At 39.7% G+C, this 19,204-nt stretch overlaps 1 protein-coding gene across 2 annotated transcripts in view; it reads right to left on the reverse strand.

The window, feature by feature from the left end:
* IL6ST (interleukin 6 cytokine family signal transducer) overlaps positions 1 to 12,381 on the reverse strand; it is a 32,628-nt gene extending 20,247 nt beyond the window's left edge. The window contains exons 1-6 of one of the 2 annotated variants that reach the window (XM_063180570.1): positions 12,294 to 12,381; positions 5,199 to 5,279; positions 4,326 to 4,637; positions 2,384 to 2,516; positions 958 to 1,118; positions 466 to 617 (exon numbers count right to left, since the gene is read on the reverse strand). In XM_063180570.1, the coding sequence (XP_063036640.1) occupies positions 466 to 617; positions 958 to 1,118; positions 2,384 to 2,516; positions 4,326 to 4,637; positions 5,199 to 5,265 (825 nt within the window). In that variant the 5' untranslated portion in view covers positions 5,266 to 5,279; positions 12,294 to 12,381. Of the gene's footprint in view, positions 1 to 465; positions 618 to 957; positions 1,119 to 2,383; positions 2,517 to 4,325; positions 4,638 to 5,198; positions 5,280 to 7,831; positions 7,874 to 12,293 lie in introns of those variants that run through there. The other variant, XM_063180571.1, reaches the window with a different exon arrangement.
* Positions 12,382 to 19,204: the final 6,823 nt, after the last annotated feature.

Consider the following 19,204-nt stretch of genomic DNA (forward strand, 5'->3'; position numbering starts at 1 on the left):
TTCTTTTCCACTGGGCAGCTTTCCAGCCACTCTGACCCAGCCTGTGGCCCTGTCTGGAGCTTTTGTAGTCCACCTGCAGGTAGGCTGAGTTCTAAAAAGCATTCCAGTATGATACAGTATTTACCCAAGTTCTGAATGACCACCCATTCTGCACATGCATGGGAAGATGAAAATTCATTAATATTCTACATATTGTGCAAAATAAAATTAAAAACAAACATACTGCACTGTGACAGGAAGGACAGCAGAAAAGTCCATGAAGATATGAAAAGGTCACCACACTCAGACTGTGCCAAAAATTACCTAGATTACAGCCTCCACAAACAGGCCAGATAAACTTCCTTGGGTGGCCGTGTAAGACATAATGAAATGAAACTGAATTATCTGAAGTGGAACAGGGGGAACTCCAGTTTGACAGACGTACGGATTACAGCAGAATCATGGCAAGAACATTGGTTGTATTACCTCCATCCAGTTTGTGTCGCCAACAATTCTGTAGTGAATATTGAATTTCAGCGTCATCACAGCGTCTGAAATCCAATTCTCCCAGACAAGCTGCAGAACAGTAGGTAGTAATCCTGAGGTGATTGATACATTTTGTGGAGGCAGTGGTTTAACTAAAAGAGAAGAAGTTAAAGTTAACTCAACAGCTGTACTTTACCATGCCTTTAGAAGCTGCACGTGATATTGCAGGACTACTATTAAAGTCTTTCAGGACCTGAAATGGCTGCTACTTTACACTATCTTCTAAACAAGACTACTAAACACAAAGTTGCTATCTGAATTGTGAAAAAATCTCTCACCATGTCTACCCTCGTCTAGCACATTTCAAGCTCTAGTCAACAACACTTATGAAGTGATAATTTTTATAGTGAAGAAACACTAACATACCAGTTCAGCAATATATACAGAAGCAGTAGTTATGTTCTATCAAAGCTTTAAGGGGCATATAGTTACCAATGTCAATGGGATCAACAACAAGAGGATCAGACACAGCCTTCCCAAGTGCATTTGTTGCTTCCACCCAGATCTCCGTATTAACAAAGAACTGAGAATCATCAATGGTGCAAGAATTATTAACATCTTTTGGTATACAGTCCGGAAAGATCTGTTCTGGCCTAAATAAAAGAGAAAGAAAAAACAAGATTCAAAGCAGTAAGTTTGGTTTCCATTAGAGAATATTTTAGAGTAAATCAGAGTGAGCGATTGATTTATCTTGTATGTTTCCCCTCTGCCTTAACTTTGTAAGCAGAGGGAGGGAAAGAAAAAGTGGGAATGGCTTTTTCAGCCAGAAATGCATGATTGCATCAGAACTGAAACTAAAACAACATCTCTTGACTTCCAGTCACATATCTTCAAAAGCACAAGCACTTCAAAAGCTCGAGCACTGTCAATAAATTTGTATAAAAACCTGACTTGGCTTAAAAAAGAAAAGAACAAGAACTGATACACTCACTCAAAAGCAGTATGACCAGTAACTACAATGCATTCGAAAATGTAGTCAGTGCTACTACATACCTTTCAAGAGTACAGTGTTAGAGGTGCAATAGATAATTTCTGTTCACCATCTTCTGCTACACTAACACTAGATAGAAATGCTCTGCACATTTCCTGATGTGCCTAGAACTATCTGTGCGTACTTTCTACTACACCTGTTAGCAAAACACTTCAGCAGAACAGGATAGCTGGAAAACTGTCTGCAATCATTCCTGTCTCCAATGCAGCAATCCTGTTCACTCCATTTTAAACTGAGAGGCCATCGAAAAAGCTCTGCTTTACAAGAGGCCATCTAAAGAGTTTGGAAAGTAACTTAATTTGCTTTCACAGGAGAAATACTTTGCTGAAGCTTTCATGTTAGGATTAACTCAGAATAGTGTTTGTCCACAGTTTCTATGAAGTGCAGATAGATAACTTTACAAAACTCAGTCATTTTATGTTAGTTTCTCTACTTGGAATGAAAGAATGATTTGGATTGAAATGGACCTTTAAAAGTCACCTAGTCTGATCCTCCTGCAATGAGCAGGGACATCTGCTTGTTTAGAATGGGATAGAACTATCAATTCAGAAATATCAGAACTATCAATATCAGAGTTTTATGAGATGAATTGTACTAAAGCCATACTAATTATGTATTTGAAGAATAGAAAAATATGACATTACTGTCACTCCAAAACAAGTTCAGCAACAAAACTTCATGTCTGACTTAGAATTTCTTGAATGCCAACTTCTTCCCTTCCCCCTCATACCAGACAGACAGCAATGCCTCAGAAAACTGGACTTAACCTTAAGCACTCCTCCAAAGAATCAGGAATTTCAAGGACTGTTGATTTAGCATAAAAATATTCTTCAGAGTAATTCAGATATTCTATGGAGCGCTACTTACCACCTGTATCTCAACCTGAACTGAGTATCCAGGAATGTATGCCTGCCAGGGTTCCAGGTACAAGTCATAGCGTATGTGAATCTTGATTCCTGATGCACAATGCAACTTAAGTTCTTAGGCTTCTCTGGAGGCACTGTACAGAAAAAATTAGCAATAATTAATCTATACACACATTTCAATCCAGCTGGAATCCTTTTAACTGTCCCACTAGAGTGATTTCTGTGAACATTAGAAGTATCTAATAATTTTTCTCTAAAGGATGTGGCAAAAAGTGCTGGATACCATCCTGCAATCAAAGTAAGGAAGCTTAAATAGCTGCTTTGACAAACAGTAGGCTATGGAAGGATTAAGCATTTGCTAGTAAGGAACAACAAAGACTTGTCATTCTGAGGCAGAAAAACTTGTATTAACCATCTCTCATCTAAATATATTTTAATTCACACATAAGAAAAATTAATAACCACTACTGAATTGGCACATACTGACTTTGCTAGTAACCTGAGCTCTGTAAGCAATTTCATAGGTCTGTTTTCCCCCAACTGAGGTATGGAAGAAGCTTGAGCTGCAAACCCATGCAGGAAAGCTTAAGAGATCTTCATCCACGCACTGTGGTGTGTAAGGAACTTATTCAGAATGCAGCAAAACTATTTTCCTTCCCTCCTAAACTCAAATTATAACATACAAATTTGTTTCTATCTCCTATAATATCACTATTTACAACAGTATAATGTACTTAGAGAATTTTATTTGCTTTCAAGCAGAGTGCGAGTTTCAATACAACAACCTTATGAACCTTACTGCTTTCTTCCTGAAGAACTGTATTCTTCTCAAATCTGTTGCTAGTCTCACTATTTAGTTTTCTTTAATTTATACCATCAAAGTACAATAGCTTTAAATAAAAATGCATCTCAAGAATTGTAACATGAATTACACATGTGGAACGTCATCTGCACTGTCATTACATTTATAATCTTAGAATAATTTATCTGTCCTCACCTTTCCATATATTTTACCTTTTTAAAATATTTATTTTATCTTTTCTAGTACAGTATTTACTCCTCAGAAATAGAAAACATTACTTTCCTGTGATAGCATTTTTTAAGTCATGCTAGAAGCATATAATTTTAAATTGTGAACTCAAGCAGGCCTTTTGCATGCAGACCATTCACAACTGCAGTACCTTTTACCATCACTAGGAGACAACCATATCATATGAGAATGGATAATCAGCCATATCATAGGATACTTAGGACACTACAACACTTGTCCTATTATTAGCAGGATACCAAGTAATTAAGAAGTAGCATTTATTCACGTGACTTTCTCAAGTCAGTCTTTCTAAAAGCACTTGGTCTGAACCATGCAAGTGCTATCATTCTAGAATAAATGAAGCTTATAACTAGTTAAAAGTAATTTCTTTGGTATAGAGGTAAAGGAATCCAAATAATATGTTCCATCCTTAAGACAATTCAGGTTAACTTTAGTGATACAGATGAACTAAATGTTTCTCAGTCCATTAATGAAGAAAACATTATTTCCAAAATGTTAGTATGAAACCAGGACATGTCACCTAAAAGTATTTCCTCCAACTCTGATACAGAATCAAGAAGTAAGGAAAAATTAATTTCCTACTTCCTATTTCATTTAAATACACAACTTTATTCTGTAAGTAAAATCTGCTGCTTTTTGTTGTTTCATTTTTCCTATTTCAACACTGAAATACTGCAGAGTATTTTCTACTTTTCTGAAAACTTTCTTCAGTGCATATTGAGCAGCTGTGGTGGCATGCAATTTGACGATTTTCTACTCAACTATCCAGGAACTGAGGGATTAAAAATGAAGTGCCTAAAGATATGCACATTTTCTATTTTTTTGCATTTTCCCATTTCTCAGAAGCAATTTTCTTAAGACCAGAATAAAATGTAAAAAAAATGGTACTCACAGCCTACTGTAACTGTAATTCCATAAATGTTCTGTTCAATCTGTCCATCTGCTAAAATGTTGCATGTCAGAGGAGTAGCCAGTGTAGAAGTGTCATTGAATGTGACACTGGAAACTGTTCTGTTTATTTCACGATACTGTTCTTTGGGTACCACTCTATTTTTAATCTTCCAGATAATCTGACTGGCATAGATATTGCCGAAGTCAAGACAACTCTCATTCAGAATGCATAATGCTGTGAAATTGGAACCAAGGGCCAGGACAGGTGACTCCGGGATGATGTGACCACATGACTGCACAAGTCCACTTGAAGCTAAAAAGAAAACAAATTTCACATTTATTAAGAACTACACAACACCCCCTAACCAATATTGCTGATACATCACTAGTGCAATGTTAAAAATACTACATCTGTCAAAGCAGCAAGTTAAATAGTTACCTGACAATAAAAAAACTGAAATGCATTTGTGGACTACCATGAAGATTTAAGGGCGAAAAACAGCATTGTGTTCTTTAGGCTCTGCAAGAGCATTTCATGAAGCTAGGAAAGCTCTATTAATAAATAGAGGTATAAGACAGAGAGGAGAGTCAAGGGTTGCATGTTTATATCTTTTGAAGGAGGACGTTGTTGTACTTGAGGCCACTGTTTTGATAAAAAAGTATTTTTTATTAAGAAAGTTAGCATAGGAAAAGTGGAGTAAGTGTGCACCTGTGTTATGGTGAACTAGTGTTAGAAGAATAGGCATGTCTATCCTAACACACCTTACTTTCTGTCCTTATCCAACAAGTATCTAGACAAAAAGCTAGCAGCTGCTTCAAACATTTGATGTAACTAGCTCTATAGCCTCTTGTATTTGAGACACAGAACTCTTACCGTCAGGAGAACAAATACTCAACACCAGATAGAAGCCACAGGCCACCCAGTTCCACCTAGAAAACATGCTGCACAGAATTTCTGTAATAAGAGAAAGATATATATTTTTAAATTTAAACCATTACTCTTTACTTTAGATCAATGTCAAAATCAGATCTGTATTTGCTCTAACAAATACACATATTTGTAGATACACACATTTATTTTACTGGAAGTGTTTGTATCTTCTCACCTTAGAATGGGCAAATTGTTTCCATTTTCCTGACTGCTAAAACAAAATCAAATGTTTGCTAAAAAAAAACTAAGGCTGTTTAAAGCTGATTTAATTACAAGTTTAAGAAATGTATCAGCTTTAGGTTTAGTTTAAGAAATGCATCAGCTTTAGGTTTTCACACTGTATATAAAAACAAACTTCACAGGTAACTCTGTAGGAGGTTCTGTTAGAATATAGAGTGTAACGGTGTGGTTCAGGTTTTAATACATAACCCTATGAATTTGATTATGGTTTTCATACTTACCTAATTTTTAAGGGCACTGATCTTCAGGCCCTTAAGGTTCAGACAAGGTTCAAAACAACTCACCACAAAACCATGTGTCTCATTCACAAGAGTGACTTAAAATACACTCAGGAATTACAAAGCACAATGCTTCCGTATCAAGAACTGCTGTCTACTATAGAAAAAGCACTAATTAATTCTTCAAAACTTTACAAGGGAGCTTGCAATTTCCCAAAAGCTGAAGCACCTTTTATAATACCATATTTATTTCTGTATTGCAACAGAGCCCACTCGTTCTCAAGTTTTGACATTTCTAGAATACACTTTAGAGATACTGAAGCATTCACACGCCCCCATTGTTATGAAGCCACTATGTGTTCTGGTTTTCTCAACTTACAGTTTTAAAGCAGTCCTAGACTACCAAAAGCAAGTGACCACTCTCTACTAAGCTATATTATTTTTAGCCACATTTAGGCATCTTTACAGGAACGGGTAGATTGGCTTAGTGAAATAAAGCATTTAGTTCACAAGCTGATTTCTAGAAGCAGACTTCATGCTATTCTTACACCTAGAAACTTAACACAGGCTCTTTATGTTTACTCAGACGTGAGGAGAGATGGCCTAGAGCAACATTGTTTCTGAAGCTTTATTTTCACTAACCTGACAGAACTTCTCTGGAAACTAGTATTCTTAGCTTTGCCCCATGAAAGGAAAGTCACTAAAAATTTTACGGGAATTCCATACTGTTCCCTAGACAGGAAATCTAATAAGCTCCACTTACTATTATCAGAAGAAACTTCAATTTATGACAGTAAACATCCATTTACTTTGATTGCATGTAATTTACCTCATAATAGCGACAGACACAAGGTATTTCGCACACACATATATATAAGTAAAACTAGACACACATTTAAGCATGGATCACCCCCAAGCAAGAACCTCATTCCTTACACATCAACACAACTAAGCCATTTTTTTCTTTACAAACTAAGATAAACAGTGTAATGTAAAGAAAATCTCTAGTCACATGAACAATTAAATGAAAGCAGATCTCAAACATTTATAGCAGAGTCTTTGCAGGGTTTGCCAGCCTAGGTGTCCTTCAGTTAGAACTAAAATAAAAGCCATCAGAATCATCCAGGTATCTTTATTTGCTTTTATACCTGTGAGTTCATTACCCAAAGTCCACCAAAATTTCCTGTACAGAAACTTTACAGTAGAAACATTGCTGATTGGAAGACTTGATAAATATACTAACAAGCATTTGTTTGTCACTGAAAGTTTTAGTTCATTCTTCGACTAAATAACAAGTCATTTGTCATCAGACTATAGCTATATGGCATTGAGAACCAAAAAGCTATTAATTTTTTCTATGTTCTACTTAAGTACTCTCACTGGGCTGGATATAAGAACCACTATACTGCTTTAAATGCAATGTATATTTGGACATTTATTACAAGGGTACAGTGAAATAACTATACCAATTGATTCTTGCTTATTTTGGAAGTAAAGTGTTCAACATCTGAAAAATAAGATTTCTACCCACACATGAATGTCTGAATTAAAAAAACAAAAAAACAACAACTAGTTTAACACATTTTTATAAATTTGCATGGTGAATACAACCAAATTCTAAAGAGTAGTCTCTTTTACAAATAAAACCAGCTCATAGGGATCTACTTTAATGACTAGACTTGCGCTAACACTTACCAGAATACTGCTTGTTAACCAAAGCCCATTGAGCTCTACTACAGACAGATCTGTTATTTCAAGCACGATTAATTTAAATTATTTAACTGGAACAATTTGAGTTGCAGAAGATCTGAAATTCATCAGAAGCCTAAGGGCAACTACAAGTTAAGTGGAAAGAAACAGGAGCTCTGCTTCACTGCTAATTGCCAAAAGCTGCAAAACAACAGCAGAAGCACCTTTTGTACTGAAGGGGAAAGAATGAAACAGATGTAAAAAGAAAAGTTATTAAAGTTTTTAATTTCTCTCTCATTTGCCATCGTGATTCATGCCACCCTAGAGTAATGGCAGGGTCACCTAAGCTATTACATCATTACAAGGTCACTGATTTTCTTTTGGGTCATTATTTATTAAAGTCAAACAATATTTCCACTAAACTATTACCTGATTTTTATGCCAGCAGTTATTAAGTATGGCTCAGGTTATTAAAAACACACTGTAAAGCAAATGAAAGAATAAATAAATAAAAAGCAATAACCAACTTAATAAGTAAACAATAATAAATAATTATCACACATTTTGTCCTAAAGTATGATTTTTTTCCACTGGAAATGAAAATTAAATTACTATATTTTTTCATATAAATGCCATTTCTATATTCAGCTGTCTTCCAAACTTGAAAAACAACATTTCAGTTGCTCCAAGCAGATTCATTCACATGTAAGAGACTGAAGTTCAAATCTCTACTACTTCGCACTTTGGAAAGTTTAGCAATTGTTATGAGGGAGCAGATAAACCCTCCACAAATCATACTACTCAATTCCACTGCAGTCAGCTCCTAAAAGGCAAGAGAATGGAGCTTCATGTCCATCACCTGCAAAGGAGAGTAAAGTGGAAAGCCACCCCCCTCCAGTATGGGAACGAAGCAGCTGAAACCGCAGTGTCAAAGCCACGCCTCGATTCAGCATGCATCTGCTTCAGGCTGCTCTGAGGTATTTTGCTTATCCCCACCCCCGATGATCAACATGGTTTGAAGAAGACTGAAGCTACACACCTCTAAACCCACAAAGGGGCTATTACAATCCCTTCTAATGTGTGCTATTTTAAAAAACATTAGTGTCTCTGGCTTTTACAAGACCGATTCTTCATTGAAATTTAGTTCTACGGGAAAGATCCAGAGTTACACTCGACACTTCCATCCATCCTGCCTACCTGAAAACCATAAAGGAAATGAAAAAAATCAAAATAAATGGTGGGACTTAAAACTAACAAAACAAGGAACCACACTTCATATTAGAATGAGGAAAATACTTCTATGCAAACTGTTGTTTTCTTATCTGAGTGTGTAAAAATGCTCAGGTGAAGACAGTACAGAAACCCTGCATGTAAGCAACATCAAACCTTAAAAGACAGTGCCATCATTCAACAGTGATGCTAAACACTAACTGTACACAATTCACAATTCCAAGACAGACTAAGCTGTTAGTCTAGACAACAGAAAACTCAGTTTCTTTCAATCGCTATGGACGGCTTAACCCAAGTTTTATGTTTTACTGACTGGTACAGTGTATATATATACACCTAAGGTGAAAGCTGAACCCAATGCTGAATGAACACTGAAACAGCTGGCCAGTTCAGATGCCTTCTATTAAAAACAAACAAAACCAAAGAGCCAAACCAACACTTTATACTATGAAGTTGTTGTGGATCACTAAGTGAAGAGGCAAGGGAGACAGGGAAAGAAATTGACTGTAGAAGTATGCCAGGTTGTTCACATGGTTTAGTGGCCAAAGATCAAAATCCATCAAAATACTGAGTAAAACCAACATGGTCAATTCAGAACGCTGCTGATGACAGTCCTTAACTCACAGAAAAGAAACTAACTCAAAGAGGAAAAAAAAGTTAAAATGCTTTGATTATTTCTGTAAAGACAGACTTCTAAAACGCATATGCCATAAGATCATCCCATTTAATACCCTTATCAAATGGGACTTTTGTTATCCTTCACATCCTGCAGCCATTTTGAAAGGAAAGCACTAAGCCTTTATGTCTGATCCATAAATTGATGCTTCATGCCGTGTCAATGAAAAGCTACTAACAACCCTAAAATCACAACTTATATGCACAAAGAAGCACATGTTGAGTTTTACGATCAACCTGTGACCAATAGTTTGTGAAGAAGTATCAGGCTTTTGTGCAAAACAGGTATCACTACTTATTCTGAGCAAGAGAGAAATCTTAAAAATTCATCTTATTTCATAAATCATGAGACCTGCCCCAAAATGCACACAGGGATATGCCATTACAAAATGGGTTATCTCTCCATTTCAGAGAAGTTGCGATTCCTGTCCAAGTGACCTACAAATCACCATGTCAGTTTAAAAAACTATAGCTAAAATAACACGTACTTGCCAGCAAAGCCAGCCTGGAAGCCAGGAAGTATAGATAACACCACAACCACCACAGGAAGGTGTTCAGTCTATTAAAGCTCATTATCACATCAATCGCAAGAGACCAAAGGTTTTGGGAAAATGGATTTCCAGAAGTTCCTCAAAAAAAAAAAAAAAAAGAAAAGAAGAAGACCTAGAAGACCTATGTTTATAGCTTCAAGAGGTAATCTGTCACTAGGAATCCACATAGCTCAGGCAGACAGATCCAGAGATGCCTCACAAAGCAGCTGCTGCTTGAGGTTTTATAACAAGCCAGACTGTACTTAAAGCCATCTAAAAGCTGTAGCTATCCTCAAGGAATTTTGATTACTCAAACCGTAACTGCTTTCTAATTAAGCGTATTTCATCTCTAAGCTTCCTTCCTTCCTCCAAGCTACTTCCTTCTTGGAAATATTTATGAGACTCAAAAAACACCAAACACCTCTAAGAGAAGCAGTTGAAAATATTATGTAATGTTATATGAACAGAATATTCTGAAATACATTTTTGTATTTAAAATCGCTATGTACAAATGACATCACTATCCCTTTCACCATCTAGGCAAGTAATTTCTCCACTGTACTTATTCCTCTGCCTCTAGAAGGAGGCTTATCCTTGTAGTTTTGGTAAGGCACTCATAACAAAAAATATAAAGAAAAAAATAAAAACCAAAACAGGCATAAAGTTTAAAATTACTGAAATACCTAACTAGAGGCATCAAATATTTGCTTGCAATAATTGAATTATTTCTGGTGCGTTTTTAAAACTGTAAATCAATTTCTCTGGAATACTTCAGAATTTTCTCACAGCTAGCAAGTAGTTTTAGTTCAAAAATCAAATTAATTTATACAAAGCAATGTCTTGGCACTCAGTGGTTGCATTTTGAAATCAAACCTTCCAGACTGATCACAAGCAGCACTGCTTCTCTACTCTAGACAATTCTTGCTAATACAAGAACAATTGATTTTAAAAATGGCCAAAAGGTTATTTAATTTCACATAACGGCGCAAATGCTAATCCTCCAGACAAGCAGCATGGAAAGAGTATCTCCATTTGGTGTACTCACTTACAGAGGTGCCTATCTTTCTCCCCTGCCAAAAATATTTATCTATTATTGACTTTACTTGAAGCACCACATTTCCAGACATATCAACAACATCCAAACAATTACTTTGAATGCTCAACTTCTAAGAAGTAATCTCAAATTTTAATCATCCACATTTACATTCTTATTGAGCTACACCAACACATGGATAAATCTGTTCAGAAGTTACACGCTTTGAAATATTCTACGTGCCTCTGAAAGTAACAGCATTTAGGAAGCACAAATGTTATATTTCTATAGAAAAGAAGGTGTAAGAAAAAAGGCCTTCACTCTCAATAATATCCAGCTTCTTGGGAAGGTTGCGGATTCCCTTTCCCCCTCTGCGACAGAACATATCACTAACGACAGAACTATAATCCCACACAGTTCGTGTAGAACTATGCCTTCAGAATGCCTCAGCAGTAACAAGCAGCCACCAGCTGGCAAAACCCTAGTCAGCCTAAAACAAGCATGAAAACTGAGACTGGGAATTATTCCCCTCAATCCTGCCAAAACACTTGGCAGCCTGCTTTCCTTTGTGCCTCAGTTTCATCATTCGAGAGATGAAAATAATGATGCCGGTTTTTTTTTTTAGGGAAAGCATCAGAGCCCCGCTACAGGGATGACTGGCGCCCAGGACCACATGGGAAGTAACCAGACGGCCACTGTACCCGCTCCTCCCCAATTCCTCAGGGAATCCCCTCCACTACTTGGACCAGCAATAAGACAAAGTGTGCGTATCTTTCAGGGCAGCAGTTTTCTATCATCTACAGGCAACAAGAGCAGACCACTTGCGGTGACGGCAACAAAACGCAAATCTCTTCATCAAGGAAATGGGTGTCGGTGCCACAGCCACGCTTGTGTGACAATCGAAAAGGCCGAAAGACGCGAGTCCCGCGAGGGTCGCGACACGGTTGCCAACTGGGCCGGCCGGCACCAGCCACCGCCGCTCTGGGGAAGGCGCAGATAACCTTCAGCCTGACCGTCCGCGCCGGGCGGGGGCAGGGCTGCGGATGGGCCCGGCGGGGCTCGGCACCCCCAGGCCCCGCAGCCGCGGCCCCGGGCGAGGCCATGTTGCGCTCTGAGCGTCACGGCCGGGCAGCTCCGCCGGCGCCGGCAGGCTGGACGAGACGAGACACCGCCACGGGGCACGGCTGGCGATCGGCCCGGGAGCCGAGTGGCGCAAGACTGCCGTTCGCCCGCCCAACCCGGCCCGGCCCGTCCCCAGGTCAGCCCTGAACGAATGTCCCGCTGCCCCTGCCCGGGGCGCACGGCCCGGAGGAAAAGAACGGCCCAGCACGGTCTCCGCCGGCGGACGTCCCTCAGGGAGAGGACGCAGAGGAGGTGGAGGGGAAGGGGAGCCCCGCACACGGCCGCACATCCCGGCTCTTACCCGGCGCCACCGCCCGCGCTGCAAGGCCCCTGCCCCTAAATAGCGGCACGGCCGCCTCGCGCCATCGCGCCGCCGTCCCGCACGCGCGGCCCCGCGCCCGGTCACGCTCCCGCCCCGCCCCAGCCCCGGCGCGCCCTTCCCTCCTCCTCCATCCACGCCGCCATTGGCCCGCGGAGCCCGTGACGTCATCACAGAGGGCGGGGCTGAGGGAAGGGGCGGGGCTTCCCGTAACGCGGCGGCCGGTGCCAGGATCCCGGGGGCGCGGGGGGCGCGCGCGGGGGGCGGGCGCGGCGGCGGCGGCGGGGCCCTGAGGGCGGCGGGGCCCTCCCCCCTCCCTCCCCCGCGGCGCTCCGGCCCCTCCGCCCGCCGCGCCCGCCCCCCGCAGGGCTGCCCCGTCAGGGAGTGTGCCAGCTCTGGGCGGCAGCCGCCGGACCCTACCCGGGCCGCAGCCGGCCAGGCCTCTGGAAGCTTCTCCCGGCCCTTGCCCGGCCCGGCCTGCGCGGGCGGCGCGGCGGGGGAGTTGTCCCGAGCCGGCCTGAGCAGCCAGCTGCCTTCCCGGCGTTTCGCAAGACTCCCCCGGGAGTACGGGCGGCTGGAGAATGCTCTTGTCAACAGCTGCCGTGCGAGTATAGCGCTGCCATCCAGAGCAGTCTCGATGTTTCAGTTCCTGCAAATCGGTCAGGATTCCAGTCCCTGAGAAAGGTGTTTGTGAAAGGTTGCTGAGGAATGGTCCTCAATATAGATCGTTAATATGATCATGACCCACCTTATCCATGGACATTTCTTCATTCAGTAGCTCTGAAAAATTACTTGTGTAAATCAGAATAGTGTGCTCTAAGATGCTTTCTTCATTCCAGATTAATTTTTTTTCTGGTTCATGAGTAAGAAAGAACACTGCCACGCCAGAAGCTTGGTGCTGAGAGTGTCTAAAGAGGCTGTTCCTAATGAGAAAAGTACAAGACATCACTGATGCATGTCCGAGTTTCTTTCTACTGAATGCTTTAGGGTTTTGCCTCCTTACTTCTTAAGTTATATTTGGGCTCAAGTGGGATATGAGGTATATTACACTAGTAGTTATATCATTAGATGAGTGGGCAGATTGGCTAGATAAGAAAGACATCTAGTTCAATACCCTGTTTCAGGCACTGACATGAGCTGCTAATAAGAAAAGATTTGGAATTTTGTCAGTGGACATAGTCTGTTTCTCACAGATTTAGTACCAGTCTCTGATTATGCTTGGTGTACTGTCTCAGATGGCTTAATCCAACAAAAATGTTGTTGCTAATTCTGAAAATGCTGTATTTTTTCTATGTAACAGAGTAAAGCTGGATGGACACTTTTCAACAGTCATTTAGTTGCTCTGCTTTCCTAACAACAAAGTTGTTGGTATTTACATAATTTCTGATAGGCTATTTATGTAGGCTGCAGATTAAATTCATTACTTTCTGCCCCTGCTTGCAGCTGATGCTGTCTAGTAACCTTAGATGCTGTAGGTACTGCTGTTTTTTCCCATTGGTGGTCTCTGCACTCTATAAACTCAGTCCTTTCCATTTCCTCCTACAGAATTTTGCAATTCAAACCCTTCCTAAAGTATCAGGACAAATGGCATCTGCAGAATAAGTTTCACAGTTTTTTTCAGCATGACAAAAGTATAACAGTTGGTCACTTTTGCTTTCCCACCAAATAATGGTTTTTATATTTGTGTCTACATTGATTCTGGGTTACAGTTTGGGACTGTACAAGTACAGTTTGATTGTATAATTGGTGAATTTCAGTGTGTATGGATTTGCCTGTTTCAGCATCCTCAAAAAATCAATTTTTGGCAACAAAGCTTTAAGTGGGACCAGGCTCTAACCAGAAGGACCGAAAAAATATGTTTTTCCTCTTGTTTTAGCATGTCTTCTGTCTCTTGTACGATCACTTGTGTTCTGCTGCTAAGTAGACATTCCAGAAGTAGGCTCTTCACTCTCCTCCCTCCCCCAGCCAACAGAAAACCTCTTATGACATTCTTATTCTGAAATCCTATAGCCTGAAGCGATTCCTGGTATATTGCCAGAACTTGTAGAACAGCCTTCCATCTCCCTTCAAAACCAGTCCTGTGACAGGCTTCACTTACATGTGACATGCATTGTAGCTCTTCAAATAAGCAAGAGATTGTGTATTTCACAGACTATCTAGAATTCAGTGTAAAACTGTGTACACATATCTGATGTTATGTCCAGAAACAAAATCATTTGTTTGCAACAGTAGTTAATTTTTCTGTATTGACACAAAGTACCATTTATTCATTAGCAATTTAGTTTTCAAAAATCTGATTGCTCTTGGACACCAGCCACTTTCTGGTACAAGCAGGTAAAAAGTTAATAGCATTACAACTGCCACTGGATGGATTCAGGACATTTGGGATCCCTGTTAAAGAAGAGAATTAAGCCATTCAAGCATGTTGTGAAGTGGCTTTTCTGCACATGGATGATTTCCAGGAAAGACTGTTTAGTTTGATTTACTGCTTCATAGTCTTCCTTTATGGCTTTATACTGTACTGTGTATGTAGTATAGTTCTGGTGTATAGGTAATATAAAAACCAGTTATTTAAACTTCCAAATACTGAGAGAAATTAAAAATTCTGACCACATTTTAAAAATGTTCCTGCCAGCTAGCATTTTAATAAAATATTGCACATATTTAATAAAATAATGCATATTGAATAAAGCATTATATGAAATGTTTATTTTATATATTTAGTTAAATGTTTGGTCATATATTCCCTAAATATATGAGGCAAGAATAAAATAAAGCTAGTTGTCAGGAATTGGAAGGTCTTTGTTAGCAATTACCCTCTTCTTATTCACACTGCAATTTGTGTTCCAGCAAAGTGCTCACATCAGGCTATGTGGGATATTTCCAAGCTCTCGTGATACACAGTTAGGATATCAGTTGGTGAAGCATGCCTGCACATCCTCTGCTTTCTCCGTCCCAGAAAGAAGGAAGCATGGAAGTGTAGAGATGGGCACTGACACTTGAAAAACAGGTAGCTGTTGGCAAAGGTTGATAGCTGTTCAACTGTGGGAGCAGAGATATTTTTGGAGGAGCTGTTAGAGATTGCTGAGGAACCATCTTGTACCACACTGTAGATATTTTCAGTGGTTTTGTAACAAGTTGTGAAAAAATTTGCAGTCTGCATAATCCACTGAATCTTACAATAGGTGAGCCACAGAGAGGAAAAATCTTTCTGGAATGTATTATTATCTTAGTGTAAGGACGTGGAGCATCAGGGGTGTGAAAAGATTCCTCACTCTGACTACACATGGGGTTTTTTTGGTAATTCAGGACTCTCAGAACAGAGATGTTGGGAAAGATTCAGTAAGGGAGAAGCTGAACAACAACACCCTTTAATGGCAGCGTTCTGACCCATGCCCAGACATTTTCTGTGAGATGAGTGAATCACTATGTAGAACTGTTTGCCTGGGAGGTTCAGTAAAACATTTGAGCCTCTTGCTAAAGTGATAATGCTGTCTCAGCTTGTGTCACTTCTCCTGATCTTGAACTTATAATCTCCAATGTCTAACGTTCTTTAACATGAAGAAGAGTCACTTAACTTTTCCCCCTTTGCCCTGAGTGGTCAGAACAGTAGCAGACTGTTGCATTGAAGCCACAGTCTTGTAGGTCAAAAAGTCATGGTGATGTCCTCTGAAGAGGTAGGGAGGACACATCAGCAAGGAAAAAAAAAGGCTGATGTAACTTTTGGAAATTATTTAGTGACAGTTACAGCGCTTCACAGCCTTTTAACTTACCAAACATAAGTAGCTCAGTGGCAGCAAAAAATGGACTTTGTAGTTCACTACTTTTTCCTGAGGGAGATGTGAGCATATTGCTTTTTTTTGAGAGCACGTAGGTGTAATTTGTGTGACAAACAAGTAAAGTTCACTGAGCCACAAGCAGTCATGGCAACCTCGTATGTACAGCTGGGTACTTGATGGCATCTCTTTACAAGAGAGTGAGTGATGCATATTGCAACAGGACTGACCTCATTCGTTAGCATTGCTGTGCCCAGTAAAAGGGCACAAAACATGAGACTCTGGACAAGACCTTGCAAAATTCAGCCAGGGAGTGTAGCGCTTCATCAGGACTTGAGAAATTCAGGAGAATCTTGTGGTCATTGGAAGAAGCTAGGAATGGAGATAACTGACTCCTCTGTGTGTGATAGGAAAGCTTTGGATTGCTGAAGAGGGCTTGACCTGGTTCTTTCATTCTGATTCTCAAGAATAAGAGTAATAACACCATGAAAATACAGCCTGGCATATAGAATAGAAAAAAGAATGGTTGTAGCCCACTTTAAATTAATGGCACATCTCGTGGAGAAGTGTGCCTAGCAATCTGCTTGCTTTTCTGCAGTGGAAATTAGAGCTAATGACATTTTAGACCTAGACTGGAAGCTTTAACTGATGGAACATGTTGCTAGGGGATGTTTTTAATGAAAAGATAGAGAGTAGGATAATCAGAAAAAAAGTGGTCTGGTCTTCACTGGAGGAACAAAACCAAAGGTGAGATCAGAAAAAGGAAAACAAATATTAAATTTCAATGAAGATAAAAATACTGTAAAGGATTAAATTGATCAAACATGGAAAATGGTTAAGTCAGAATCAGCAATGCACTTCACTGAGAAGAAATGCTCGTTCAGAACTAGGGTGAGGTGAAGATGTTATGCTGCAGTCTCTTACACCACATGAGAGAGCTGCCCTTGAATTTAGTATACTTTTGGCAGCTGCTGGAGCTAAAATGCTTTTGGAGTAATTCTGCACACAGAGACAAGAATGTGGATGTGTTCTTAAGGCAGAACTCTTGGCCAGTAAGTAAGAAGACCCAACTAAGAGTAGCAGAAGAGGATTAAATAGAAAATGACATCTCAGATTGACTGGAATTATGTTTCCTACTTGGCCACAAGGGCTTTCATGGGCAGTTTAGCCAATAAAAAATATGCCAGAAAATATAAGTCAGTACTTTTTTGTCAAAGTAATGAACTCCATGCACAGAATAAAGTTATGTGCGAAGAACAGCTGAGCTGGGCCTAATTATTTGGGCTGACAAAAGGCATGCTAGCAATAGAAAAAGACATTCTGAAACCAAGGCTGTTGTTCAGTCTGCTCTGTGTTGGGAAGCCAGTCTGTCTTACATCAATGTAATTGTGGATCCCGTTCAGATATCGACCTCTTGAAAAACACATGGGTGGTGCTTCTGTCCTTTCCAGTGAGTAAGGGAAGAGTTCTAGTCAGGCAAATTAGCACTGGCCATGGTTATCCAGGCCTTCCCTTGAGTTTTGGGCAGGCTGTAACAAGATTCTAGTTGGTGCAGAGCAGCACCATGGACGTGCCTTTTCAGGTTGTATGATGACTGGCATACAAGGTGTAGAATCACAAATAGAGCTCCTGTTCATGGTCCTCAACTACAGAGTGTAGCAGGCACAGCATAGGGGTGTCTAAATCTGTGCAGCACACTGTGGTTGCTCCATTTAGCCGTAGCCACTCCAGACTAAGGCTAAAACTTGTCTGTGTGAGAGCTGGTCTTAGTGGAATACTCTAAACACAAGGAGTGTTTATGACTTAAGCTGTGGTTGGAAATGTTGGCTTTCTGATACTACAGCTTGGGACTTCTCAATAAAGGCTGGTAGAGACATATTTAAGAAACAGTGTATATGTACCTTACAGAAGGGAAATATGCTACAGGCAAGCTGCTGACCAGTCCTTTTTGTATTTTTCCATGCTATATCTAGTAGTCTACACTATGCCACTGAAATCAGTACAGTGAGATACCACTTGATTGCCAGGAAGAGAGCTATCATCAGTGAGAGATAGGTAATTGTCTTGAAGTGACGCGTTTTAAAAAAGAGGCCTTGACAGCTTCAAGTTTTCTGGTTGAGCTGTTAGAAAACACAAAAGGCTTGAGCCTGTTGCTACAAGTAAAGACTGAGGAATTCACAGGGAAGTACATTCTCATCACTAACACTGAACACTGAAGTTAAGTTAGTATTAGATAACTCCTCACTGACTGCTGACTTACTGTTAAATTGGCTAATGCTATTCAGAGCAATGTAGACATGGTAAAATATATTCAGTCCTGAGCACTTTACTGATAATGTCACCAAAATGAATGCTTTGTGAGAAAAAGTAACAACTTTGTATGATGAAGGAATGAAGACCTCAGAATAAGAAAAACTGAAAAAGCAGCAACAAAATTCAATATACCAGTTTGTAAATGAGCAACTAAGAGATGCAGAAAGTAATGTAGGGTTTTTTACATGAAATTGTATAGCACATAAAGTAAACCACAGAATGAAAGAGTACAAAGGAGAACATTGGCTTTTGGTAATAATTTCTAATTGCTGAGACAATATACTATAGACATATGTATATATATATATGTGTGTGTGTGTGATGTGTGTGTATATATATATATATATATATATATATATATATATACACAGAGAGAGAGAGAGAGAGAGAGAGAGAGAGAGAGTATAGCTTCCATCAGCTACAAGACTAAAAAGTACCTAGAAACTTCACTAAAAAAAGTCAAAGAAATAGAAATAGTAACGATTTGTATTAGCCAATTCATGTGGTCACTTCATGGTACAAAGAGATAGGTAAAGATCTTTGCCCCATATGTTTCACTGCCTTTGATCTATCTTCTCTTGTTCCACTACCCTACCATTTATTTACCATTCTTTGCCATTTGTTAAGAGCTTTTCTTTTCTTTTATCTCCTTTTGCTCTTTTTGTCCTTTGCCATTGCCAAACTCCCATTCATGTACTTTCCTATCTGTTTCCTGTTATTTCTGCTCCCTTTAGCAGAATACCTGTTGTATTTACAAGTTTTCCAGCTTAAGTCTGTCAAAATAATTCCTTTTAAGAGTTATTT

Source organism: Melospiza melodia, chromosome Z (assembly GCF_035770615.1).
Source record: "Melospiza melodia melodia isolate bMelMel2 chromosome Z, bMelMel2.pri, whole genome shotgun sequence".
NCBI lineage: Eukaryota > Metazoa > Chordata > Aves > Passeriformes > Passerellidae > Melospiza > Melospiza melodia.